Here is a 27,880-nt window from a genome sequence, read left to right on the forward strand (position 1 = left end):
CCCTCCAAACATACAACAACGACTTATTAGTATCGCTAAAAAAGATTAGATTAATGTACGGTTGTCGACATATTTGACTATTATTAGAAATTGTAAGACAAGTTGATTCCTGCAATACCGATGGTGCATCAACAATATGCGTGTAGAACTACATATTTTCCATGTCTTCTTTTTCTCGTGTATTATTTTTTAAGTCCGAAGAACATCTGCCATGATATACACTTTCTTGTGCAGACCACTTTTTTGTGTGCTTGCAATTGCAACTATATTGCCTTTTCGTCCTGTGGAGAGGTTAGTCCACCTAATGTTTTCAGGTCCCAGTGAATGCACAGGCAGTGGCTTTGTTTTCTTTCCTAAACATTATAACACATTTGTAACCTTTTTCTATAATATTATAACACATTTGTACATGAGTTATTGTGATATTTTATCTTCCCGTTGCAACGCACGGGCATCCACCTAGTTAAATATTAAGTCTATATTTAGTGGGTCTCGATGGGTCTTAGTTAAATGGACCGTGCCAGGTCGGCCCATGGGCTTGACTTGAGGCCCAGACACGACTCATATATTAGGCCGTACCGGCCCAGACACACAATTACATTGGGTCGTACCAGATATATGTCGTGCCAGAAATTGTGTGCTTTAGGCCAGCCTATTAGGCACAGCACAAATGTACACCTATACTCTCTCATGCAGAAAGACAAGGCCGCCGGATCATGGCACAGCTTTTTTGACCTTGTCTGTGGCCCCCCTCAACCTCTGCATCGACGGCCTCGAGAGAAGAGTCGCCGGCTCGCCGCCCTGCTCCGGCACCAGCAAAACCGCCAGGTGATCCCCGACAACCAGCTAGAGCAGCTAGCCGCTGCAGCAGAAGGGACCTTCTTATCGCCGTGGTACGCCTCATTTCTCCGTTGGACACTTGGACTTGACTAGAATTATCGCTTAACATCGAGGGGCTGGGGTGCAGATTCGATTGGGCGGTGCGGACTCCATGCCGCTTAATCCTACAGAAATTGTGGAGTGCGAGCGTTCCGTCGATCTCCACGATCGACTGGACACCATGGATATAGCCTCAGATTTCATGCCTGTGATGCCAGCTCGGGATTTCTGATTCTTGAATAAGGCGTATCGTTGAGTTAATCACTTGATTCTCACCTTAGCCAGCCCTGATCTTTCATCTCCAACAGCATATAGGATCACAAAGACATTCTGATTCCTCATCACCCAAGATCCCGGGTGCTAGCTATCACACTATGTGCCAATGGCCAGCTGTGCTGCTCTAGTTACAGGATGCATTCTTGTGGCCTGCCCACCTTGTGTGAATCGTGTTAGGAGAAAGATCCAGGGCAGTATGTTTCTCCAATCTCAGCACAACCGTGTTAGACCACATTTTCTGGGCTCACATATAAGCCAATGGTTCGGCTGTGCTCCTGTCGGTGGCCATCTCACAGTTGCCCACGCTCAAGGTCGGAGCTGTCTATTTCGTTTTGCACCAAAGATGACTATTCAAGGCCTACTACTTGTGTTGCAAGGTTCCAGAAAGGCTTGCTTTGATGGTTTCCATGACAGCACTGTCATTTCTTCTTCTATTGTACAATCTAGAGAAATTTTAGTTTCAAAAAATACCAGGCAACTTCTTATATGCTAAACACCACTTCACAAGTATATAGTGGCTCTTAAGTCTTAACGCACTACTTTTATCCATTTCCATCAAACAGAACCTAAACATGCTGTACAATGTGATAAAATATGTGGAGGAAGATGAAGATGGTATAAAAAATAGATACTAGGAAGGGACTATATAGAGATATATCAATAATTATGGAAATGAGAGCAATATTTGAAGCAAGGGAGAGAAGGAAGAAGACAAAAGGCTGACAATTGGGCAGCCGTCATTCACTAAATGTTCATGTCTTTGTATGATGTTGATAACTTCTTTATCAACATCATATATTTTTCTTATTTTAGATTCTATGTAATGAAATATGGAGGTGTCATGTGCCAAAAAGGTTACAAAAAGCGTTAAGCATTAAGCGAGCAGTGATCCACCGCCTAAATCTTAAGCATGATCAAGCATTCCTAAGCGTGCTTAAGAATTTTGTAATGTAGTACAAATTTTGAGTTTTGGTATTAAATCTAACAAATGGGAGATGAGAGTGGAGAGCAACCGAGAGAGTGCAAATGAATCAAGGGTCGGGTCCCTCTCCACCTTCCTCTCCTTGGAGGTGCGAGGGGTGGTTTTCACTATTTCCCTTTACATGGTTTGTATTTATAAAAGAGCATCTAGGGGCTACAGATATGTCGTAATCATTATCTCATAAGTCTCTTGGCTATATAATTAGACCTTGGACACACTAATAGGGGTCCCTAGCGTATAATATACCCTCAACAATAGCCCCTTGCCCTCTTGGTTATTTGGATTTGATTGGAGGTACAGGACCCAATAGCTGAATACAACAAAGTGTGGTCCATTACAAATTATATCTTGGGGTTGCGAGGGTTATGGTTCATTACAACTAGATAGCTGGGCTATGAGGATCGTCTTTCACAGCCCATACTTGTGTGTCTCACTAAAAACTCCATCCCAAAAATCTAGTGAGAAAAAGGATATGGAGAAAAGAGCATGCACACAACACTTGTCCATATAGAGATGCTTTTATCCTTATCAAAACTTTGCTCGAACCTCCAAGACTTCACCTTTGGTAATGGTCCTTTACCTAGCTCTAAATCCTTGATAACTTTTCTTTATAGCTGAGCTTTGACGATAACAATAGATGTAGGTGACGTAGGCAACATAGTTGTAGACGATCATGACACATCTTCAAGTTTTCACTCACGAGCGTCAGTCAGATCTTGTGTATTCAGATGGATTGCTTGTGCAATGCGTTCCTTGCCACCCCCTCTTGACCGACGCTTGTGAGAAATTCTTTCGCGTGGTTGAAGTAGATGATGCAAGCGTGGTTGTTGTCACAGATGTTGTAGATGGTGATCTCCCTGCTCCAAATTTATGGTAAAGGTGAAGTCAAAGATGCTGCTGATGGTGATCCCACTACTCTAATTTGACGGTGAAGGTGAAGCCAAAGTGTTGATGTTGGTGGTGAAACCACTTATCGAGGCATTGTGAAGGCATAGTCGATGATGATGAAGTCAAAGACGAAGCCCCTTTGTGAAACATTAGCGGAAGTATAGTCGATCTTAGAGCCCTCTAGGCGAGCACAATTAAGAACATATATGTTGAGAGTTGACATGAACTACTCATATGTCCACGCCTAATGTAGGTACATGAGGACCAAATTCGATCTATAATCCTCCATGTGCATCATGAGGCGTGGCATAATATCGAAGTAAGATGGTGCGAAGCACATCTCGAGCCAACAAAGAGTCTCCACGGTGAAGGCTTTCAGGGCAGGTAATTTAGCTTCACCAATGAACTTCTCGATGATGTAGTTAAAGAAGTAGGATGTCTATGTGATGACCATCTTCACACACACTAGACTGATCTCGCCACCCTCAAAAAAGCATGTCAGATCCATAAGTCATACGAGGCAACCACCTCAAGTGTGATGGTCGGGGATCCAATGTTCCCCCTTCTGAATTGTCCTCTCCATCCAATGAGACAACTCCTCCACTTCCAATGCATGTAATCTATACTCCCTATCATACCAAAAAAATCCCTTTAACTAACAGACACCTAAGGTCATCGACAATGGGACAACGACTATACTCCATCCCGAAACATGCAATAGCACCTCTACAGAATAGTTTGAGACACTCTAAGGCATAACTTTTCCCCATTTTGATGTACTCGTCGATGGGGCAACACTATGGTACACAATCATGCGTAGGGCAGTTGTGCACTTCTGGTGGGGGGATAAACCGCTGCGGTTGAGTGCATCAGTTAGAAGAGTGAAGTAGGGAGAGGTGCTCACCCAATCTCTCAAATATATGAAGGGAGAGGCTCCTTCGCATGTGGTACTTTCGACGAAAGTAGAGTGGTAGGTAGATGCATGAGTCATTGAAGTAGTCTTGAATCAACCGGTCCTGAGCGGCTACACGGTCGCGGTCGACATGGAAGACTTGGAGGCAAGCTCTGCTGCCTACTACATTGTATTTTGTTGTAGCAACTCGAACAACTCTTCTTCGTTTATATCCATGTTCGAGCTTGACGAAGACATCACAACAACACTTGATTTTAATGAAATGAGTGTGAGATGAGGAGGTGGTAGAGAAAATTGAAGTGCGGGTTGTGTGAATGAGCTCAGACTCCTTTATTTATAAACCATGTTCTATTTTTTAGTTTTTTTTTAAATAGAGCGAACCAATAAGAATGCGTCAAGTGGCAAGAGGCAACCGTTACCAGGTCACAGAAAGCAACAAATGGGTCAGTACCATCCCTGGTGGCCGGTCGATAGCCTTGACGACCACGTGCGTGAGCCAACCAGCGATGGCACCGTGGCAGGCAATATCGACCGACCGGTTGTGCCAAGTGGGCAGGCGATAGCGCCCAGCGCTGGCACTAGCCTAAGGGAGGTGGAAGGGTAAGTTTTCATTATTTCTCTTCGTGGAGTTTGTATTTACAAATAGGATTCTAGAGCTATAAATGGCATTTAATCATTATTTTACTACCTCTTGACTTTGTAATAGATTATAAACTTACTAATGAAAGTTCAATACATACTGAACATAGAACTCAAAGCAATCTAGCACACATCAAATTATGTGATGGTATATTAAAAGATGTTAGAAATAAAAAATGAAAAAAAGAAAAGAAAAAATATAGTATGGACGTTTATTTAGGCCCTGTTCTGAGAGGTTTAAAACATGTCAACTAATAGACCAACAAATTATTAGCTATACCTCTCAAATAGCTATTAGTTTTTAGTTGTTTCAATCAACTAGCATATAGCCCGTGCTAACGCTACGATCTCGGGGAGGGGAGGGGTCGACGACGGCGGCGACGCGAATGAGGGGGAGAGGGCGGCTGGGTCGCGGGGGGAGCGGAGAGGGATAAGGGATGTGGGATGATCCAGATAATATTATTCGTTGGATTTGAGTAAGGGAGAAGGGGTCATCTAGCGATCTGAACCGTTAGTTTTGATGGTGTGTTGAGTCTGGGTGCAATTTGTTTGATGGATTTAGTGGAGGCTATGAGCGTGGGGCTGATTTGGTTGGGTGGGGTATAGATGGTATAGATATAATAACTTATTAGCTGGGAGGGTGTCAGTGGCCCAAGTCCACGCATTTCTTTACCGTAACCTTTTCACTGCTCCAGCGAAGATCTTCATCTTCCTCGTAGCACCGGCGCTCGACATGCAAGCAACAACGGCGCCGTTCAGGTTCAGGCTCTCAACTACGGTATCAGTGGCTTCTCCTCCCGCCTCTCGCCCTCGCCTCCGGTCCTTCGCACACCGGCCGATGACCTTGCGTGCGTGCCTCTCTCTCCTCCCGGCTCCAGTGGATCGTCAATGAAGCCTAGCCCTGGCGGCTACGTAGTCCGCTAGAATCCCTCTTTGTTAGGGGGATGGGGATTGGACCAATTTAATCCCCACGGGGATTAAAATGTGAAACATTTATTTCTGTTGGGTTTGTGGGGACAGTGATGGTGCACCATCCTTATTCCCCACATACCCGTCTCGCGTTCAGTTTATATTGGTTTAATATAATTAATTTGCATTTGTCTCTAAATATTGCATTTTGTAATGGGGACGGTTTCCCAAGAAAATAAATTCCCTGTGTGGGGATGGGGACATGATGGTGGGTTTTTTTTGCCTGCGGAGACACAAAGATTGAGAGCCAATTCTCATTGACATCCCTGATACTGCTGTTTTTTGGAACCCAAGAATTTACCTCCTAGTTCCAAGTAGGGATGAAAACGGTTTTGATTTTTTTTGGAATTCCGGAAACCGATTTCGGAATTTTTCGATCGGATTCACCGGTAGCGGTATTTTTCGAAAACGGAATCGTTTTTCGGAATTTTCTATCGGAATCGGTATCGGAATCGGCGTGGTGTTTTACCGACCGTTTCCTTCGGTTACCGGTTTTTGTCGGAAATTACCGGATTTCTGTCTCGAAATTTTCCGGAATTGTGTCTCGGAATTTTTTTCGGAATTTTCCAGCATGTGATTTTTTCGCATCGCCTGTACGTCTCTGGATAAGGATTACTTATTTTTGTATTTTTTTTGATGCTTTAAGATTATTTTTTTGGATAGATGGTGTTGGAAGGCAGTTGAGATTAATGATTTGGTCTCTCGAACGAATCCACCCTTTTCTATGCACATGTTATGTATTAGTAATATATAATGATAGAGAGCCGACATTGTGTCTTTTCCACACGCTAGATTTTAGGGTTTTTCTGTGAGGCTGTGAAAAAACTCTTTATGTGAGGAAAAATATTTCATGAGTAAGCATGCCATGTCAGCTAAATCGAGTGGATATTGTGAATCGTGAACTTTGAATCTGTGAACTTGTGATCTTTATGAACTTGTTATACTGTAAACTTGTTATATTGTGAACTTGTGATCTTTGTAAACTTTTTATATTATAAATTTGTGATCCTTGTGAACTTGTTATATTGTGAACTTGTTATATCATTAATTGTGAACTTGTGGTCTTTGTGATATTTTGTCAACTTTATTGTATTGTGAAGTTTGATATGTTTACCGATCGTATTTGGATTTCGACCGTTACCAGTGTATTTTCCGCACCGAACTTTCGTTTCCGATGTTTCCGAAATACCGATATCGTTTCCGTTTTCGGAGTTACCGTTTTCGATTTTGTTTCCGATAAAAAATATGAAAACGATAATGGTTTTAGTGTTTACCGACCGTTTCCGACCGTTTTCATCCCTAGTTCCAAGTATCTTGACATGAATGATATTTTCTGATATCAAATTGATCAGTACTCTAAATGAGATCTAGCCACGTCATTGTGCCGCTAATTATCATCAGTTTCACCAATTATTTCAGGTTATCCCATCATGGCTGAGACAAATGATGCCAGCCCTTCGTCGAAACTCCATACAAGATTGAGACTCTGGGAGTTTCCTGACTGTTATGTATTTGAACCAATTGATGGCCTTGCTGACTTGTACCTATCAGTTAGCCGGACCAGCGGAACAATGAATCTAGTTCAAGACTTGCCATCACGTGGATCCACTACAAAACATAAAGTTCAAACAGTATATGGTGTGATAGGAGTACTCAAACTTGCAGTTGGATCATATTTTGTGGTGATCACGGATCGTGATTGTGTGGGATCCTACTTTGGACACGCAATTTTTAAAGTGACAGGACTAAAAATTCTTCCCTGCAATAATGCACATAACACCACCTCTACTGATCAGGTCTAACATATGCTTCTTTTGTTCTCAGCTAAGTTGTTTGAAGCGCTTTGCTTGCTTTTATGAATTGACTTCCAAAGTCCATCAATATTTCATTTGAACATTCAAATATGCTTTTGGCAGAAAAAAATGGAAACAAAATTCTCGGAGCTCCTGGATTCTGCAGAGAGGACTATTGGCCTTCACTTTTCCTATGATATCAACCTAACACTTTCGTAAGTATCTTATTAGTATTTTCAGTTACATTCGTGAGCTCTATACTTGAAACATTTAGCACCTTTAGCTGTTCTAGGCAGAGAGAAGCTATAATAGAATATGCACGTCTCAATCAACCAAGTATTTAGAATATTTCCCTGTATTGATTGCTTACCGCATGCTTGTCTTTGTCTGTTCTAATCCAGTGCACAGAGGCTACATGATCTCGGCGATGAATATAGAGCTCTTCCTCTTTGGAGACAGGTTTTTTTTCATTTCTAATTCCAGAGTTTTCTTACAGATGGAGGCCTTATCTTTCTCCATTGCAAGCCTCTGCTGCAGTGCTGCCTGTGCTTTATTGGAACTTGTAGTATCAGGTTACTTTTGCTAGTTGCTACTTTTATTGGTACACTAAAAGGGTGGCATAGAGTCCGTTTGGTTGAGCTGTGGCTATGAAAAAAGCTGCGGTGGATTGTGAGTTGTGGAAAAAGCTGTTGTGGGCTGTGAGCTATTAAAAAGATAAAAACCGTTTGGTCGAAACCACTAAAAATCATTAAAAGTTATTCGATATATGTTTTCACAGTTCCATCCGAAAGCCATTAAAAGCAGGTCCAGGGGTGCTTTCATTTTTGCACTATGAGAAAGTCGGCTTTTAGAAAAAGCTGCTTCCTGGATCTAGCTCTTTGGTTTGACTTTTGGCTTTTAGGGGCAAAAGTCAAAGCCAAACCAAACACACCCATAATCTGACTATTCCTTTTGGCGACGAAGTTCACACTCTCCTTGAACACCTAATCTCAACGTGTGTCATTATGTCGTTGGTAATGGCTAGTAATCATAGTAGCATGCTGTAAATTCACGAGATGACAGCCCCTAGAGATGTGGGGCCAGGGTTCGAGGATTTTCTCGGCCGGGACCATGTTTCGGTCTTTTCTTAATATAATACCGGGAGGGCGATCTTTCTCTCCTCGGCTGAGTTTTTTTTAATTCACGAGATGACAATAACTTTTATATGATTAATAAACACACTTCAACATGAATAATTTCTAGGACCCTTTTATTTTGGTAGAACTTTTATGGTGTGAGAATTTATTGCAACCTCATAAAGTTGATTATGAACTTTTTTCACACTAGCTTCTTGTAATCACCTCAATTAAAAGTACAGAAATATGCAATCTAGCTCTACCAAGTTAAGCATCAGTGCTTAGCAATTTCGTGTATTAAATCCATGATACCTTGTAGTTCTCTAGCTACTATCACTGATCAATTAACATACTTATTTTCAGGCAGAACCAAGATTTCTATGGAATGGCTACTTGTTAGAACCTCTAATTGAGAACAAGGTAAAATTAAGACTATCTGTAGGTAATACCTACTAAGTATCCTGTTTTTAGGGGTTGGTAACCAGTAAACCAGGTCACTTTAGTATTCAGCTGACGTTTGAATGAAACCCAAAATTTTTGTATAGTAATCTCCCCTTCCTTTATTCTTAATATAATGATATGCAGCTCTCATGCATGTTCGATAAAAAAAATCCCTTTCCAGACAGGCCCTTATTTTATTTCACTATTGATTTAAGAACCGATATCTACAAAGTATTCTGATTTTTCTTTCTCCCTTGACAGCTGAACCAGTACTTATTGCCAGTAATTCAAGGCAGTATCCTTGGTATATCGTGACATTTTCAACAATTTCACTACTAGGGAAATGGGCCTTGCTATGGTACTCTGAGTCTCTGACAACCCCTTAGGAAATCACCTTACACCTACTTGTGTTGAAAAAAATGCTAACTATATATAATTGATCTAACATGCAACTATCATATACCTTTTCATGACATGTCACACCTGTGACATAGTAATTCATGTTCGCGTACTCGCCTATACACATTTCTCTTTTGTTTATGTCACATTTAAGAACTAAAAACTTTACTCATGTCACATTCAAACAAAAACATTGCAAGGAAGAATTATGCAAGTGTCATGTTGCAAAAAAAGGTTATAAGGAAGTGACATATTCTGACAAGAAGTAATAGGAAATCACGTTAGAATACTATATCACTTACATGCTAGATCTCATAACAAGATGTTTTGTCTGGCTTTTCTAACCATTTCTTCTATTTTTCAAAACAAAAGAAACATATAAATATATATTTCTCCCATAATAGTTGATCATACCCATCTAGATCTATCTTAATGAATGGTCCACACTCCACAGTAATTTTGGAGTACCATAGCAAATCTGTGGGAAACAAGATGTGTTCTAGTAAAGTAGTGAGTCAAGTTTTCTGCGAGTTTCTGCAACTTAACTAAACATCAGGTTTTCAAAATATCCAAGCAGAAGTTGGATCAGAGATGGTAAATGTGACCCTGATTGCACGTAGGTGCACACGAAGGATAGGTGAGGGTTTGTTGCCATCAAAATATGTTTTCAGATTTTTCAAATTTATTAATTTTGGTTCAATATGTTATTACTGTGCATGATCAGTTTTAACTACATCTGTCTCATTTCCAGTAGACTCAATTTCTTAGAGTTGAATAATAGTTCTCTGGTTTTTTAAGGTACTCGAATGTGGAGACGAGGAGCTGATGCAGAGGGTTATGCTGCAAACTTCGTTGAATCGGAGCAGATAATGCAGTCAAAAGGGTTTACAGCATCCTATGTACAAGTAGGTTTCTTCACACAATTTATAATCAACCATTCAACCCTTAACATTGCTTTTTGGTTCCACACTTTTAGGTTGTGCTTCATTTTGAATTGTTCTGTTATATAAATCTTCTAAACATTTTAACAAATTATATGTTTTGTAGGTCCGAGGTTCTATGCCATTCTTGTGGGAGCAGATTGTTGATTTGACATACAAACCTAGTTTTGACATTGTTAGACAAGAGGAAGCGGTGAGCTCACTTATCTCAGTCCTTGTTTTGTTCTTTACCTTGTTGCTTTAATGGCACTGTGCCTTTCAGTGAAATTATATGTTATCTATTTCTGCTGTTCAGCCTCGTGTACTTGAGAGGCACTTCCATGATTTGCAAAAGAAATATGGAGCTGTCTTAGCCGTTGATCTTGTCAATACAGTAAGTGCACTGCACTTGGACTTTGAAGTTTGAACTAACTTTAGTGCTATGATTTTAAAAATTAAGTCAGAAGTATATGCTCCAAGACCATCGTGTTAGGATCTGCTCCTCTTAAGATGTCTGTTCTCCAACATCGAATTCATTGCCTTCATATTAGGATCGGCCTCTGATATGCATTCTGCATACTTGCATTTTTTTTCCAAGTGAGCATGTTTGTTCTGTTGAAATGTAATACTGTGGTTTCTTGCTTATTGGCTTTATTCTATCTTTCAGGGTGGCGGTGAGGGCCGCCTCCGTGAAAGATATGCAAAATCTATTGAACCTATTCTTAGTGAAGATCTAAGGTAACACTTTCTTCCTCCACCATTGAGTGCTCACTGCTCCTATCATGTTGTATTAAAGCTAAGCATGAATGAATGTCATGTCTTGCAGATATGTGCACTTCGACTTCCACCGAATTTGTGGCCATATTCACTTTGAGCGTCTGTCTCAGCTGTATGATCAGATCAAGGACTACCTTCAGAAACATAAGTATGCTGCTAGCTGTTACAGTATATTCAATGACATGCCCTTTATCATTTGTGTACATTCTTAGTGTTTGTCAAAGAATCCTTGTTATATTGAGGCCAAGTCAATCATCACCGTGCTGTTTATTCAGAAAAAAAATCCACCGGTGAGTGGTCAACACAAGACCATCAATTGCATCGAATCTGCATGCACAAACAACTGCACAGGACTCACACTTGAGTGAATCATTTAGTTCTTTATTTAATCAGTTGGTGTATAGAATTTACGCTGATTCAACCTGATGCAGAACGAACTTTTCTGCTTGAAGTTAAACCTATTAATCTTGCACGCTGCCACCTGAAATACTGGTTGGAGCTTTTAGGGTTTATAGTACAGATGCATTAAGGACCTACCGTGCAGATTTTTTCCGTATTCGGAGTTTCTGGCTAAGTAGGAAAAGTGCAGTGCATTCAGTCACTAGTCATACTGTTATCGGTTTGTTTTCTTCTTGTCTAGTGAGTTCTTCTGTATATCTAGCGATATGTTCCTTTATACCATGTTGCAACTTCTTACATCTCTGGCTGTTATATTGTTATCATTTCCTTCACATGGTCTTGCTAATGTGGTTATGTGATAGGTACTTCCTTATAAATGATAAAGGAGAGAAAATTGAGGAGCAGACTGGCACTACAAGAACAAATTGTATAGATTGTTTGGATCGCACCAATGTAACTCAGGTACTTACTACACTTTGTCACACACCACATTCAATCATACTTCAACGTTTGTTGTTTATCAAATAATCTGTCTATGCAATGCCGTTTCTCATCCAGTTACCTAGTTTTTCAAATCAATGTACGACATGATTGATTGTTTATCTAAGGGCTCTTCATGGTTTAAATAACATTAGTGTATTACCAGACATGTGTAGAAATTGCAAAACCATCTTTTGATTTGTGAATCATATCGAAACTGTTGTACTCTGTATGGAATATGGATTGATGTACTTTTTGGACTGCATACTCGATATTGATCATATGGTTTAAGTTGCACAGTTGTTTGGTTTTCAGATTGTTTATTCTAAAACAGTACACAATAGTAATACATTTCTTTTTTTACTGGAACATACACATACTAGCAATACTGATGCAATAAGAATCATGGCTGGACTTGCAAAGTAGATAATCATTGTGTTCTTGTTGATACTTTTATGACATAACATCACTATTGCTATTTTTTGTGTTATAAGTTATCTCCCTGTTCAACTTTCACTTGTATATCTAAACTCTGACATTCCTAAACAGAGCATGATTGGTCGAAAAATTCTGGAAAGCCAACTTCAACGTATAGGAGTTCTTGGTGCTGGTGATACAATAAGCAAACATCCAACCTTTGATACAAACTACAAAATTTGTGAGTATTGTGTTTGCCATTTAGTTAATCCAGGTTCTTGGTTCTATTTAAACATGTTGCTGTAGTAAACTAAGCCTTTTGCAGTGTGGGCCAATCATGGAGATGCAATAAGCATTCAGTACTCTGGAACTCCTGCTCTGAAGGGAGATTTTGTTCGGTAAATTTTGAAAAAAAAGTCATGTTTCTTATTTTGAGTTCTTTTATTCTATTTCTTTCCTTTTCTTGTTAGCAAGAACAGGAACTACTTCTAATTGTGCATTAGCTAAGAACAGTTGTAGCTTGTAGCCACTTTTGCAGTGATCTCTATACCTGTATCAAAAAGATAATGGGCTACTGTGAAATTTTATTAATCATCTGGCAAAAAATCTGTCTAACCAGTGAATTTCACTGCAACAGGGCACAAGATGGTTCCACATCTCCACTGTAATAATTTGGCTGACCAAACACATTATAAATAGTATACTTTTGTTTGTCAATCTCTAGATTACTGCTAGTTAATTTATATTCATTTTGTTCATAGTTGGGTGCTTTAAAATGAAGACAAATGTGGAATATGATTTATTCTATTTCTAGGATACTCTATTTCTAGGATACTTTACCCCGTCTCATGCGGCTTGATGGCTCCTCGGCTCTCCGCCTCCCCCTCCCTCCTCCTCTGCCCCGGCGCCCACCCCCTCCCCTCCCTTCCCACCAGCCTCTCGCCGGCGCCCACTCCGGGTCCGGCGACCACCTCCCCTTCCCCCGTGGCGCCGGGTTCCCCCTCTTCCTTGTCTTCTCTGGCTCGTCCCTTCGTACCGGCTGGCCGGTCCAAGGTGCAGCGGTGGGCGGAGGCGAGTCCGGTCTCTCTGGAGACAGTTCCAACGGACGTCTCTGGTGAGGTCGCCGGTCCTCCCGTGCGACGATCGTTCAAGGAGGTAGCCCTACTCCCGCCTCCGCGTGTTGTTAGGCCGGTGCCTCGGCGGGAACCTCACTGCCCGGTGATCAAGGTGGTTGCTCGCCCTCTCTCTCCCAGGAGAGCGCCGAGGCCCTCCCCTGACGCTGAGGGATGGGTCGAGGTTCGTCCTCGGCGACATCTTCGCGGGCCTCCGCCTCCCCGTCGATCGATCCCTCAGGATCTCTAGGGAAGGTGTTTCAACTGCATGGCTATCTCTCACAAGGCGGCTGAGTGTAGGTGCCCGGTGCGCTGCTTCGCCTGCAGGTCCTTGGGACACCGCGCTGCCTCGTGCCCTGCTCGCCTCGACCGGGCGCCTCTCTGCAGGAATTCTACGTCGGTCTGGGATCGTCTCGGGCAGTTGCTGGTCGATGCCAAGCCTCGTTCTGTTAAGGTTTGGAGGGAGGTCCCCTCGCGTGGCGAGATGGTCGAGGGTGCCGGGGCGCCGGTTCAGGCGCAGGGAGGCGCGAAGAGGCGACGCCACCGCACGAGGGGAAGAAGGTCTAACCCATCCCCGTTGGTTCCTGAGCCATCTGTTTAGGATCTTCAAGCTCCGATGCCCGCCGAGGATCAAGCCCCCCTTCTGTCCCAGGTTGAAGATGATGCGTCCACCCCTCGTGGTTGCGTGCTGGAGCGATCGGTTGCGCTTGACAGAGAGGAGTTCAGACTGCAGCGCTGTGCCTTGTTTGTCGTGGTCACCGGTTCGCGGCCTCAGGTGACTTTGGAAGTTTTCGCAGCAGAGGTTGCGGCTGGGTTTGGTTTGAATGAAGGCTCCTTCTCAGTGCACCGTTCTTCCCCAGAAGATTTTGTCTTGGTTCTGGACTCTGAGCACGCAGCAAATGAGGTGTACAACAATGGTTCGGTGTTCAATTCTCCCTTTGGTTCGTTCAAGTTTATTCGATGGTCTAGGCTGGCTCACGCCGAGGTGGTTTCGTTCCCCTCTTTGGTCATGGTTGAGTTCGGAGGAATTCCTGTGCACGCATGGGAGCTGGCTACGGCGCAAAATCTGCTGTGAGATTTCTGCTCTGAGGTGGAACTTCATCCCGACTCAGTCAATCGGCTCGACTTTTCTTCGTTCAAGGTTTTCGGATGGTGCCGCCGGCCGCAGCTCATTCCGGTCTCGTTTGAGCTCCTCATCCCGAAGCGGGTGATGAGTTCGGGAGGCCCTCCGGCGGTGAGACGCCTGCTGTCCTATCCGGTGACGGCCTCTGTATCTCGTGTTCCCCAGGCGGATGCTACTGTTTCGCCTTCATTGCCTTCGTCCCCAACGTCTGATGGTGGTGGCCGGGAGGCAGGTTCTCGCCGGCGCAGGCTGCATCGGGGTGTGCTGGAGAGGCTTGGCGCTTCAGCTTCAGTGGGGCCTCAGTCCGGCCGGAGGCCTGTGCATGAGCAGCTTGGCCACATTCCTACGCTTGGACGACACGTGGACTCCGGCCAGGGGCCTTTGCATGGCGGTGTGCATGGTGGTGGCGGCTCGTTTCCTGCGACCGCTCGTGTTGGACAGGAGGAGCGTGGGCTGGACAACATTGATGGTGTTGGTTTCTTTCGAGGAGACGTTCTGTTGCCTGAGGTGGTGGCTGCAGTCGGGGTTCGGCCTTTGGATGTTGGTGGGCCGGACGCTGTTTCACCTTCGGGGGGGGCCGTCTTGGGCTCTGGCGACCTGCTCACTGCTTTTGAGGGTGTCGTTGTCCCTCCGCCGTCTGTCGGTGTTCCTTCTTCTGTTGCGGCGGACGCCGGCCGGATCCCTGATTTGGATGGTCCCCTCTCGCCCTCCCATGCTGGTGGTGGTGGGGACTTCGTATCTTCGCCGGCCGTGGGGGAGTCGCCGGGGCTCGGCTCCAGTGTCCCCTTGCCCGATGACGGGTCTGGGGATCCTCATTTGTCGCCAGCTGCGCCTCCGGCGGAATTGGGCGGGATGAGGTCGCCCATGGATGTGTTGCCTCCAGGCATGAGGGTTTGGACCCGTCCGCCAATTACCTACATCCGTAGAAGGCGAGGGACGGATGCTTCCCGTGTGCTCTCGCCTGCGCAGGCGGGTTTCATTGAAAGAATGTCAAAGTCTGTTGAGTCCATTCTTGGTGTTCCTCAGAAGCGGCAGCATCGTTCCAGGCCCCGGGCTGGCTGCACCTTCCCTCGCCGCAGCAGGCGTCTTGCCGGGGCTGGAGTGGAGAAGCTGCCAGTCCCTCAGCGTGTTCAGAAGGGCAGGTTGCGGATTGTGAAGGAGCTGGGTCTTCTGCAGGCTGATCATGACGATGTGTTGTCTCCAAGTGTTCTCGATGATTATGCTAAGGTTTTTGTTAAGCGGCCCTCGGATCTGCAGCTCAACGCCTTGGCGCTGCTTCTCAACATGTCCATCCCTGAGAATTTGTTGGGGGAGCCTTCTTCGGCGGTGGTCTAAGCCTTGGTCCTTTTTGGTCATGGTTTTTTGTTTTCTCAATGGATCCTTCAAAAATTCTTTGCTGGAATGTGCGGGGCCTTAATAGTTCGGCCCGGCAAGATGTGGTTCGATGTTTAGTGGACAGCGTCAAAGCGGATGTGATCTGTATTCAAGAAACTAAAATGTCGGATGTTACCATATGGCTGGTTTGTCGTTGTTTGGGTTCAGACTTTGGCAATTTCGTTTTCTCTCCCTCGAATGGCGCAAGTGGAGGTATTCTGGTTGCTTGGAGGAGTCATGTAACTTCTCTTGGGTCAAGGATTGATGGTCACTGTGTTTCGGTGAATTTTCGGCTGGCTGATGGCGCGTCCTGGTGGCTGTCTTGTGTGTATGCTCCCCAAGGTATTGCTGTGAAAATTGAATTCCTGCATGAGCTTACGACTGTTAGAACTCACTGCCTGGGTCCGTGGCTAGTGATCGGTGATTTCAACATGATCCTAAGTAACGAGGATAAAAACAATTCCAACCTTGATCGAAATATGATGGGGAGATTCAAAAGATGGAAGGATGATTTGGCTCTTCTTGAAATTCCCTTGACTGGTCGCAAATACACTTGGTCAAATGGACAGAGCAACCCCACCTTGGTTCGTCTGGATAGGATGTTCTGTTCTGCGGATTGGGAGGCTCTCTTTCCGGGTTGTTTGCTTCAGAGTACAACTTCTCAAGATTTAGACCATTGCCCTCTTCTGCTAGGTTTGCAGGATGTCAATAGAGCAAAAGGGCGTTTTTTCTTCCAGGCTTTCTGGGTTAAGTTGGAAGGTTTTCATGACACTGTTGATCAGGCTTGGTGCTCGGTGGCGCCAGGTCCCTGTCCTCTGGTCACTCTCTCCAGGAAGTTGCAGGCTACGTCTAGGGCTTTGCAGAGTTGGAGTGCAAAAAAAGTGGGTTGTTTGAAGCTTCAGCTTGAGATGGCTTGGGAACTCCTTCACATGTTTGAGATGGCTCAGGAGCTTCGAGTTCTGTCACCTGCTGAAGACTGGTTCCGGTGTGCTTTGAAGAAGCGCATTCTTGCGCTTTCCTCCTGGTCTAGATCAGTGGCGCGGCTTCGGTCTCGTGTTACTTGGTTGAAAGATGGATTCGCCAATACATCACTCTTTCATGCCCAGGCGAGATGCAGGAAGAAGAGGAATTTTATTGCTTCTCTAACTTCCACCGAGGGCGAGGTCTGGACTTCTCATGATGACAAGGCAGTAGCCCTTTTCGACTTCTATGATGGTTTGCTTGGTACTGCTATTCAGAGAGATGCCTCTATTGACCTTGATGAGCTAGGGTTGCAATCTTTTGATCTTGATGGCTTGAATGTGCATTTCTCGGAGGATGAAGTTTGGGACACAGTTAAATCAACCCCGTCTGATAAAGCCCCGGGGCCGGATGGTTTCACGGGTCGATTCTATAAATCTTGTTGGTCTGTTGTCAGGCTTGATGTGATGGCGGCGATCTCATGTGTCTGGGATTGCAATTTTAGAAATCTTGGCTGCTTAATTCTGCGTTCATTACCCTATTGCCGAAGATTGATGGTGCAACCCTTGTGAAGGATTTTCGTCCGATCAGCCTCATACATAGCTTCGCCAAGCTGGTAACAAAGTTGATGGCAAATAGGTTGGCTGTGCATTTGAATGCAATGGTTTCACCCAATCAGACAGCTTTTATCAAAAAAAGATTCATTCTTGACAATTTCATGTTGGTCCAACGCACTGCTAGGTTTCTCCACCAACAAAGGCAGGCTCGTATCCTCTTCAAGCTGGACATTTCCAAGGCTTTTGACTCGGTTTCATGGCCGTTTCTCATTGAGGTTTTGAGGAAGATGGGGTTCGGACAGATTTGGTGTGATGTTGTTAGTGGGCTGCTGGCTACCTCCTCCACTAGAATCTTGCTGAATGGTGTTCCTGGGGAGATCATTGCGCACCAAAGGGGTCTAAGGCAAGGCGATCCACTCTCCTATGTTGTTTATTTTGGTCATGGATGCTCTAAATCTGCTCATTCAAAAGGCTTCCGATGAAGGGTTACTCCAGCGTCTATCGTCTGGAGCTTTGCATCACAGGCTTTCTCTTTATGCGGATGACGCTGTGGTTTTCCTTAGGCCTGTGGCTTCAGACATAAATATAATCCTAGAGATCCTTCGACTTTTTGGGGAAGCTTCGGGGCTCAAGACTAATGTCCAGAAAAGTAGTGTGTTCCCCATTCGTTGTACCGAGGATGATTTGGTGTGGGTCCGAGATTGTCTCCCATGTCCCTTGTCGGATTTCCCTTGTCAGTATCTTGGTTTACCTCTGTCTTTGGGAAAGCTTTCAAAGGTTCAGTTGCAGGCATTGGTGGACAAAGTAGCTAATGTGCTTCCGGGTTGGAAGGCCGACCTTATGACAAAGGCGGGTCGTGCTGTGTATGTTCAGTCGGTTCTCACAGCGAAAATGATCTATGCTGCCATGGCTTTGGACCTCCCTAGCTGGACTGTTAAAGCTATTGACAAGATAAGAAGGGCTTCCTTTGGAAAGGAAGAAGACAAGCCAATGGGGGTCACTGTTTGGTGGCGTGGGGCAAGGTTACTAGGCCTAAGGACTTGGGTGGGCTTGGGATCACTGATCTGCGGCTGTTGAGCGTGGCTCTTCGGGCTAGGTGGCCCTGGCTCCAGAGAACCGACCACTCTAAACCTTGGTCGGTCCTCCCTGTTCAGGCTTGTGGAACGGTGCAGGCTTTGATTAATATTGCAGTTGTGTCTGAGTTGGGTGATGGAAATGATATCCTTTTTTGGAAGGATCGGTGGCTGAATGGTAGATGCATCGGAGAGGTGGCACCTGAGGTTCTTGAGCATGTTCCTAGGCGTATTGCTTCCAAAAGGCTGGTTAAAGATGCTCTGACTGATCTAAATTGGGTGGCTGACATAAGGGGTGCGCTTTCAGTTAGGGCGCTTGCGCAAGTTCTAGGCCTTTGTGACCTGCTGGAGGGTCTTGTTCTTCAGCCTGGTATTCCAGATAGGCATATTTGGAAATTCAATGCTTCTGGGGACTACTCTTCTAGTTCTGCCTACAAAGTTCTTCTCCTTGGAGCGGTTGATTTTGGCCCGGCTGAGCGGATTTGGAAGTCTTGGGCTCCGGGTAAATGCAAATTTTTTCTGTGGCTCGTGGAACATAATAGATGCTGGACAGCTGACAGGTTGGCTTTGAGGGGGCTGGACCACCCCGTCTGCTGTCCGCTCTGTGACCAGGCCGATGAGACAATTAATCATTTGCTGGTCGAGTGTAGTTTTGCAAAGCAGTTTTGGTTTCTTCTCCTTCGGTCGGGGGACTTCCAGGTGCTCTGTCCTTCTACAGGGGATAGCTGTTTTGACTCTTGGTGGGAGAAGAGTGCTGAGATGGTGGGCAAGCCTTTGTCGAAGGGTTTCAACTCGCTGGTCATTTTGGGTGCGTGGTCCATTTGGAAGCATAGAAATAGGTGTGTGTTTGATGGCTGTAGCCCGAGTGTTGTGATCGCCCTCTCGGCTGCGAGGGAAGAGATGTTGTGCTGGCGTTTGGCTGGCGCTAAAGCTCTCTCTTCTTTCCATCTAGAGGAGTTGTTTTAAGAGTGGTGTATTTGGTGGTGTGTGTCTGTAAGTCTGCTGTTCGTGTTTTGGGGTTTCACCCCTTTTCTCTTCTTAATACAAAAATACGCAGATCTCCTGCGTATTCAAGAAAAAAAGGATACTTTACCCATAGTTTGAATTTGTTTTTGTCTATTAGGTATGGGAAGCGAACTACTCAAGGAATTCTGAATGATTTGAGGAATGCACTTGGTAGATACTACCTGAATAACTTCGTTGATGGGACTAAGCAGGTAAACAGTATAATTTTGTTGAGTGTACCACAAATGTCGCATTTTCATAACTTAGCCTAGTACTATACACCCTCTGTTGCTATGGGGTGCGTGAATAACTTCGTTGATGGGACTAAGCAGGTAAACAATATAATTTTGTTGACTGTACCTCGAATGTCGCATTTCCATAACTTAGCCTAGTACTATACTCCCTCTGTCGCTATGGGGTACGCGTTGATCAAACTTTCTTAAGTTTGACTAGGTCTACAGAAAATATTAACAACATTTGTATCTCTAAATAAGTTCATTTATAAAAAATAGATTCAACTATCTATCTAATGATACTAATTATGTACATAAACATTAATATTTTCTTGTATATATTTGGTCAAAGTTGAATACATTTGAGTTCCCGGGAAGTGAGAATGACACTTAAAAAGAATAGAGGGAGTATTATGTTAATCATATATTAGTACCAGACTACCAGTGCGATTCTTGAATTGGGATAAGCCTAAAAATATGATGAAAATGGCAGCGTAGATGACATAATTTAATTTAGTGGTAAAGATCTTCACTAGTGCAAGAGGATTATATGCCAATTATGATTAATGCATCCTCTATAAAACTTGTCGCTATGTCTCCACTCTCCAGTCTAACTGACTTCATGCGAGGCTCAACTCTCTTTTTTTCTAAGTTCCAGTTTACCTTTCGTTGAAATATCTGACTTGTGTGCTTTATAGGCAGTGCCTCAGTGTTTATTTATTACTTACACAGGATGCCATGGATCTTCTTCAAGGACATTACATGACATCTGTTAGTAGAGATATGGCAGTGCCAAGCAAAGCAGGACTTCTGCAGAGTTATGCGGTGGGTACAATTATATAGCTTGAAGTTGCATTTTACGCATGGAGCTATCAACATTGTAGGCTGAATTGTGCAATTTTTCTTCCGCAGTCCTTCCGCCTTGCTTTTGCATTGGTTATGGGAGCTCTAATGTTCATGTTGATGTCACTGAGACAGGGTAAGAATTCTGAATATTTCTGAAACAGATATTTGAGGGTTTACAAGCTATAAATTTATGCTGATTAATTTTCCCCTGCAATTTGGCAGGCAGCAAACATTTGCTCTCTGTTTTTCTATCCAACATAATTTACGGTTTAAATAAAGTAACTATTTCTTAAAAGTCTTCCATTTAGTTTCATCCTTTGAAAACAACTTCGCTACTAATATGCGGCCTTTGTTATTTTGTTGGGGCAAATAAAGAAGATTGTGCATTGAGTAAATAAAAGAACAACGGATTCCACTTGCACAAATGTTTATTCCTTCTCTTATCTTTTCTTGGGTCAATGAAGAGTTGTGTCTGGTTCAACTTGTGTACGTGCTTTTAATGTTTGTCGTCAGCTCTTTGTCTACTCTATCAACTTTTTTCTCTCAAACGCGCAGGAGAGCTACGCACAGGGGCGAAGCTACGTATAGAGGAGAGGGTGCACATGAACCAACGAAAATTCGAAAAAGCAGTGGTTTAGACCAAATTTTCACCATATATGCACCACCTATAAATTATTATTATGCATTCTCAAATATGTGCACCCTCCCCTACTTCACTCTAGCTTCGCTGTTAGACTGTGTGTGTGAGAGAGTGGGCTGACACCACTGTTGGGCTATCGGCTCATTAGGGTTAGGGTTGTGAGTCTATATATCGTCCCATCTATTTTCAATACATCAAGCACTTCATACTTCTACATGGTATCAGAGGATTAGGTTTTCCTTCCTCCCACCCTAGACGCCGACCACCTCTGCTCCTAGGCCAGCAGCAGCCACAGGCTTCCGCGCCGCCGCCCCGGGAGGCTCATCCTTCCCTCCTGGGGGCGGCTCCCCCATGCCCGTCCCCCCTTCCCTCAACAGCTGGCAGCCCCGGCGGTGGGTGCGGCCCTCAGCCTAAGTGGCGCGGACCCCAGGCAGCGCGGCGTCCCGGCATGTGGGCCCCCGGCGGCACAGCGGCGCGGTCATCCCGACCCGACGCGTGGCGCGGCGGCCTGGCCACGATGTAGGGGGCTGCCCGGCCCCGGCGACGCTGAAAGTGCAATCAACCCTAACTGAGGGTTTTGGTGATTTAATGACAAAACAAATAAGGGTACTAACAAGTTTGTTCCTAGTGTATGCTCAGAATCTACAGAAATTAAAGGAGTCACAACTTTTGTTAAGAATTCAAATAAAAAGTTTCAAGGACAAAGCGAACACATCAGTGGTGCCTTGAAAAGACTATGCGACAAATGTATAAAGCAATTTTGAAAACCAAAATCCCTTGGACGCTCTATGTACGACTGTTGTTAGGATTGAGAAACGGAGAGTGTTCCTGTTGAAAAGCAGTTGAGCTTCTTCAGCTGCAGTTAAGCTTTTTCAGCTGAGTTGAACTTCTTCAACTGCAGTTGAGCTTCTTCAGCTGCAGTTAAACTTTCTCAGCTGAGTTGAACTTCAACTTCAAATGTGAACCTCTCTGACCATACACCAGTTGAACTTGCCTCCGGGCCAGTTGAACTAGGGTTTTCTCTACTAAACTTTCTGGTCCCAGGGGCAGTTCAACTGGTCTCTAGGACATCTGCTCAGACTGTCCAACAGTCTGCCAATCAGACTGGCAGACAGGCTGACAGGTCAGTCAGACCAGGTGCGGTTGAACCGCCCCCTAGGGTGGTTCAATCGGTCTCAGTTTGTTTGACCAGACTGTCTAGCAGTCAGACTGACAGACAGGCTGACAGTCAGAACAGTGGTGGTTCAACCGGTCTCCCCTCGAAAAATCCAGTCAAACGGCTACTTTTGAAGAGAGCCTATATATAGACCCCACTCCTCTCTTCATAACTGTTGGTCACCCACACATTCATTGCATACTTAACTTGAGACAAAGGCACACTTCTTCTCCATCTCTCACCCAAACTTGCTCTCGATTCAACTCGATTGAAGGAGCCCTTTGGTGTGAGGTTTGTGCTTGTGCTCACGGATTTGGTTTTTCTCCCGTCTCACTCTAGTCTAATCTCTTGAGCTTGTTGCAAACACCTTTTGTGCGATTTTGTGTTCTTGAAACCCTAGGGTTTCAAGACATATTGAGGTTGCTTGGGAGTCTCCAAATTTGTGGACGACCCCAAGAAGTTTGTATTCCCCGCTCTTGTGAGCAAGTGTGAACCTCTCTGACCATACACCAGTTGAACTTGCCTCCGGGCCAGTTGAACTAGGGTTTTCTCTACTAAACTTTCTGGTCCCAGGGGCAGTTCAACTGGTCTCTAGGACATCTGCTCAGACTGTCCAACAGTCTGCCAATCAGACTGGCAGACAGGCTGACAGGTCAGTCAGACCAGGTGCGGTTGAACCGCCCCCTAGGGTGGTTCAATCGGTCTCAGTTTGTTTGACCAGACTGTCTAGCAGTCAGACTGACAGACAGGCTGACAGTCAGAACAGTGGTGGTTCAACCGGTCTCCCCTCGAAAAATCCAGTCAAACGGCTACTTTTGAAGAGAGCCTATATATAGACCCCACTCCTCTCTTCATAACTGTTGGTCACCCACACATTCATTGCATACTTAACTTGAGACAAAGGCACACTTCTTCTCCATCTCTCACCCAAACTTGCTCTCGATTCAACTCGATTGAAGGAGCCCTTTGGTGTGAGGTTTGTGCTTGTGCTCACGGATTTGGTTTTTCTCCCGTCTCACTCTAGTCTAATCTCTTGAGCTTGTTGCAAACACCTTTTGTGCGATTTTGTGTTCTTGAAACCCTAGGGTTTCAAGACATATTGAGGTTGCTTGGGAGTCTCCAAATTTGTGGACGACCCCAAGAAGTTTGTATTCCCCGCTCTTGTGAGCAAGTTTGAGAAAAAGAATCCCTTGACCTTGGTGGTCGGGTTGTGGAGGATTAGGGTTGAAAAAGACCCGACCCTTTGTGGGCTCCTCAACGGGGAGTAGGACACCATTGTGGTGTGACCGAACCTCGGGATAAATCTTGTGTCTTGTGTTCTTGCTCGATCTATGATTGTGATTTTATTTGGTAAGATAGACATATAGGTTTACTCGCCGTGTGGATCTTGTGGTGAATTAACTCTCGTATTTTCACCATCCAAACTTAGCTTATCTCTCGCGTTTTCCACTATAAGAGATCCATCTTCTATTTTCCGCATAGTTTATAGTCTAGATTTATTCTAGCAGTTGGATTGGTTCAGAGTAATTCAACTTGCTTTTATAGCAGTTGAACTGGCCTGCACCAGTTGAACTGTAGATTTAACATTATCTCGAAGTTTGTGGTGATAATTTTTAGGTTTAGCCTATTCACCCCCTCTAGGCTACCTTCAAGCGCGCAGCCCCGAGGAGGGCGCAGCCCCAGCACGCGCGGGCACGGCCACGACGTGCGTCTCCGGCTAGGCGCGACCGCCTCCTTCGGGCACAACGCAGCCCTGACGAGCCCCGGCACGCACGGGCGCGGGGGCCACAGGCGATGAGCGCTTCGGAGCGGGCGGCCATGCGCCGGCCACACGCAGCCAAAGCACGGGCGCGGCGGCCCTGGCCCCGGCGTGCGCGCACGTCCCTGGCCAGCGGCGGTGGCAGCCAGGCTCGACTGCATCCTCCGCCGGCCTCCTCGTCGACCATGGAGGTCGTCGCCCCAGCCCCCCTCCCTCCCCTCGGCCACAGAAGCGCCACCCCGATCGCAGGTCACGCCGCCGCCGAGCGCCTCTACCTCATCTAGCCCGCGCCGCCACCTTCTTGGCCGCGACTCTCTTTTATCTCCGCCTTGGTTGGCCAGTTCTAGGATCAACGGCGCCATCAACACGCCCCCTGCCCTCGTCTGAGCCGCCTAGCAGCGCCTCTCTTGTCGCCGTGTCAACCTTTCCTGCCAGGACCGGCGCAGGCCCCTGCCCGACTGGAACCGCCCCGTCGCCCTCCCCTTCATCGTCTTCGTTGGATCCGTCGCTGCCGCGGCCTTCCCAGCCTGATTCACCGTTGTTGCGACCTTCTCGGCTCGATCTGTCGTCCCTTTGGCCGGATCGCGTCTTCGCGGCCGGATCCGTCGCTGTCGTGGCCTTCCTGGCCGGATCCGTCATTACCCCTTATATTCTGCCACGGGCACGGGCACCATGACCGGCGCAGACGCGTGTGCTACCGTCGGCCTCCCTGGCGGGGCTCCTCGACATCCGGACGATCAAAGAAGCAAGAAGGTCGGCCTGCTAGTGCTCTTTTGTTGTGTCGCCCTCGCCGATCGTTGACGCTCGAACGTCGACCCCTCCTGAAGAACAGGCTTCTGCTACGTGTCTCCCGACCGCGACCACCTCGACTTTGGCTACCTCGGCATCTAGGGGCTATCGCCTCCTTTGCTCATACACCGGTCTCTGCTCCAGCTGCAACATTCGTACCCTCACGACGTTGCGGCTGTGAGGGGATTCAACCCGTCGGCTTCTACCTGCGTCTTCTACTCCGGTCTCATCGTATGTGATGTCCCCGTTGCGACTGCGGGGATGTTAGACTGTGTGAGAGAGTGGGCTGACACCACTGTTGGGCTGCCAACCCATTAGGGTTAGGGTTGTGAGTCTATATATTGTACCCCATCTCTTATCAATACATCAAACACTTCATACTTCTACATTCGCCACTGGCTACACATATTATTATAAGAAGATAGGAGGGTCCAAAATAGACCGATACAAGATAAAGAAACCACCTTACGGTGGCCAGAAAATAAAATACAAAAATACATCCATAGTGTGCTCCATCAACTTCTCCAGCCTGCTCTTATAAGTGCTCCTTGTGCCTTTGGTGGCAACTCCTCTTTTCCCCTCTACCGGTTGTTTTTTACTTGATCTCGACACATGGCCTGCTACTGTGTTCTGCTGCTGCAACTCCTCTGGTGGATGTTTGAAGTATAAGCCAAGACAGACTAGGAACTATGTTTACTTCACCGCCCTTCACCATTGTCACCATGCTGCATTGCATTTGCATCGCGTTCCTGGCACTCGATCTTTTGCATTTGCAGTGCTACTACACTACACTATGCCCATGGGGTGTGTATGATCAAGTTGATGTGCCGGGCAGCATGGCAAAATCAATGACGTGTTTGGTAGGGACCAGACTACGATGGCCATGGAGTCTTCCTTGAGACTGATTTGGAGGATGTTAAGAAATCGATTTGGGAGTTGAGAGTGAATTTAGATCGCATCACCATTCCAAGGACAAATATGACATTTTCCTTGGCTTTGTTATACGCATCCTTCATTTTTTGAGTATTTTAAGTGTGTGAACTAAGTCAATTACACAAGCCGATGGAATTTGTTAGTTGAAGCTTTGATGTTCACAGCTCACTGCTACATTATTTTTGCAGCCCGGAATGATGTTCGTCATTTGTTGCTGTCACTTATGTGGGCTGGTCTTTGTATTGGCATCACACATTTTGTTAGAGCCAATGGTCGCACGTTCACTAACCAACCTAGGTTTCACAAGTCACGCCATTGATGGTTGCAAGATGACCAATTTGCTCGTCAAGCGGCCTCATAGATTATCATCATCCATCAAACTTGTTGACACAGATTGGTTCACATGAAGTGTTGCGTTTTTTTGGCACGGTATTTACCCTTTTGTAATAAGGTTTCTTCCATTTTGTAACAAGTTTTTGTTTCCTCGTCGCCTACTTTTGCTTCATAGTGTTCTGGACATCATGGTCTTTGTTAGAATTTACTTGTAAAAATCAAGTGAATATGCCTTCAGCACATATTATTGTATTATGATTTGTTCATGCTACAAACGAAGTGAATACACCTTTTGTGATTTGTTCATTTGTAATAAAAAGTTTGAATACTCCTTTTGTGCACTCATTCTGATGGACTATCAGATGTTCCTGCAAACGATCATAAACTAGCATGGCTACTTTAGCCTGTCCTTGACCTTTCTTGATGTTTTGTTGAAGTCCTACAGAAGCAGCACCAAGAGCTGTCGTTGCTGTCTATAAAAGAAAAAAGAGAGACAGATCTTCCATGTGTACGTCCTTTCTACTGTTCCTTGTCAGCTGTGTCTGCTCCATCAACTTGTCCAGCCTGCACTGATAAAAGCTCCTTGCGCCTTCGGTGGCAAGTCCTCTTCTTCCCCTCTACCGGCTGTTTTTTTTTACTTGACCTCGACACAAGGCCTGCTGCTGTGTTCTGCCGCTGCAACTTGTTTGAAGTAGAAGCCAAGACAGACAAAGGAACGATGTCTACTTCACCGCCCTTCGCCATCGTCACCATGCGTCGCGTTCCGTTGCTCGCACTCGATCTTTTTCAGTTGCAGTGATACTCTGTGTAGTCTACACACATGGTGATGGAGGAGGTAGTAACTGACGCGAGCCGAGCCGAGGTGGACACCTCCCGGCCGTTCCAGTCGGTCCGGGAGGCAGTGGAGGCGTTTAGCGAGCGGCGGCAGGCCGGTGGCAACGGGAGCAGCGCGTCGTCGTCCAGCGTCGAGCTCGGCGCGCCTGATCCGGCGGCAGACTCACCATCGTCCGTGATGCTGGAGTGCCTGAAGAAGCTGGAGGAAGAGCTGGCGGAGGCCAAGGACGAGATGGTGGAGCTGAGGCAGAGGCAGGCCCAGATGGAGGTGGCCGTGTCTAGCCTCAGCGTGCAGTTCAGCAAGGGTCTGGCCGTCTACTCCAGGCTCAGCAAGGGCAAGGAGGTGGCCGTCGTCGTCGGAGAAGAGGACAGTGCCCGCGTCCGCAGCGACCGGTGGGACGAGAGCCGGGCCGAGGAGTGGGTGGCGAGCCTCGAGTACCTGCCGAGCCTGTCGGAGGCGCTGGCAATCAAGATGGTCGAGGATGACCTGGGCCACGACAGCAAGGCGAAGAAGAAGAAGAAGAGCAAGAACAAGGCGGCCGGTGCCAGCAGGACCAAGAAACACAAGAGCGGGATCTCACTGCAATTGGTCGGGGGCATGTTGTGCACCAAGAAAGCCAAGTCCAGGTGATGGTCTCAGAGATGCAGCCTTTTCAGTTTCCCTACCTTTTTTTCTGTTGAAAAATCTGCCTCGTGTATAAGCTGGCATCTAGTCTGGAACATATAGGTATTCCGCTAGGATTTCATGGAACAATTTGGTTTGATCCCCGTGTAAATCCAGCGAAATCCCTATTTATTGTTGCAGATGGGGGCTGAGATGCTGCTCCGTATGTTCTTTTCCCTACCTAAAATGAAATACATGAATC

At 45.7% G+C, this 27,880-nt stretch overlaps 1 protein-coding gene across 9 annotated transcripts; it reads left to right on the top strand.

The window, feature by feature from the left end:
• The first annotated feature begins 649 nt into the window (after positions 1 to 649).
• On the top strand, positions 650 to 27,880 carry LOC100501806 (Phosphoinositide phosphatase SAC6). Of its 9 annotated transcripts, none has more exons than XM_020537514.3 (20): positions 650 to 893; positions 968 to 3,409; positions 6,966 to 7,342; positions 7,463 to 7,554; positions 7,741 to 7,798; positions 8,818 to 8,874; positions 9,157 to 9,190; positions 9,851 to 9,931; positions 10,093 to 10,199; positions 10,342 to 10,428; positions 10,531 to 10,608; positions 10,882 to 10,952; positions 11,041 to 11,139; positions 11,753 to 11,852; positions 12,420 to 12,528; positions 12,613 to 12,685; positions 19,610 to 19,703; positions 20,457 to 20,549; positions 20,637 to 20,703; positions 26,036 to 27,880. In XM_020537514.3, exons 3-20 carry the CDS (start codon positions 6,977 to 6,979, stop codon positions 26,164 to 26,166), a joined length of 1,797 nt encoding a protein of 598 aa, XP_020393103.1. In that variant the 5' UTR covers positions 650 to 893; positions 968 to 3,409; positions 6,966 to 6,976; the 3' UTR covers positions 26,167 to 27,880. The 9 variants fall into 9 exon arrangements, with proteins under 9 accessions (XP_020393103.1, XP_020393100.1, XP_020393101.1 ...); XM_020537511.2 differs by having other exon boundaries at positions 968 to 1,532; XM_020537512.2 differs by having other exon boundaries at positions 968 to 1,466.

This window comes from Zea mays, chromosome 5 (genome assembly GCF_902167145.1).
Source record: "Zea mays cultivar B73 chromosome 5, Zm-B73-REFERENCE-NAM-5.0, whole genome shotgun sequence".
Classification (NCBI taxonomy): domain Eukaryota; kingdom Viridiplantae; phylum Streptophyta; class Magnoliopsida; order Poales; family Poaceae; genus Zea; species Zea mays.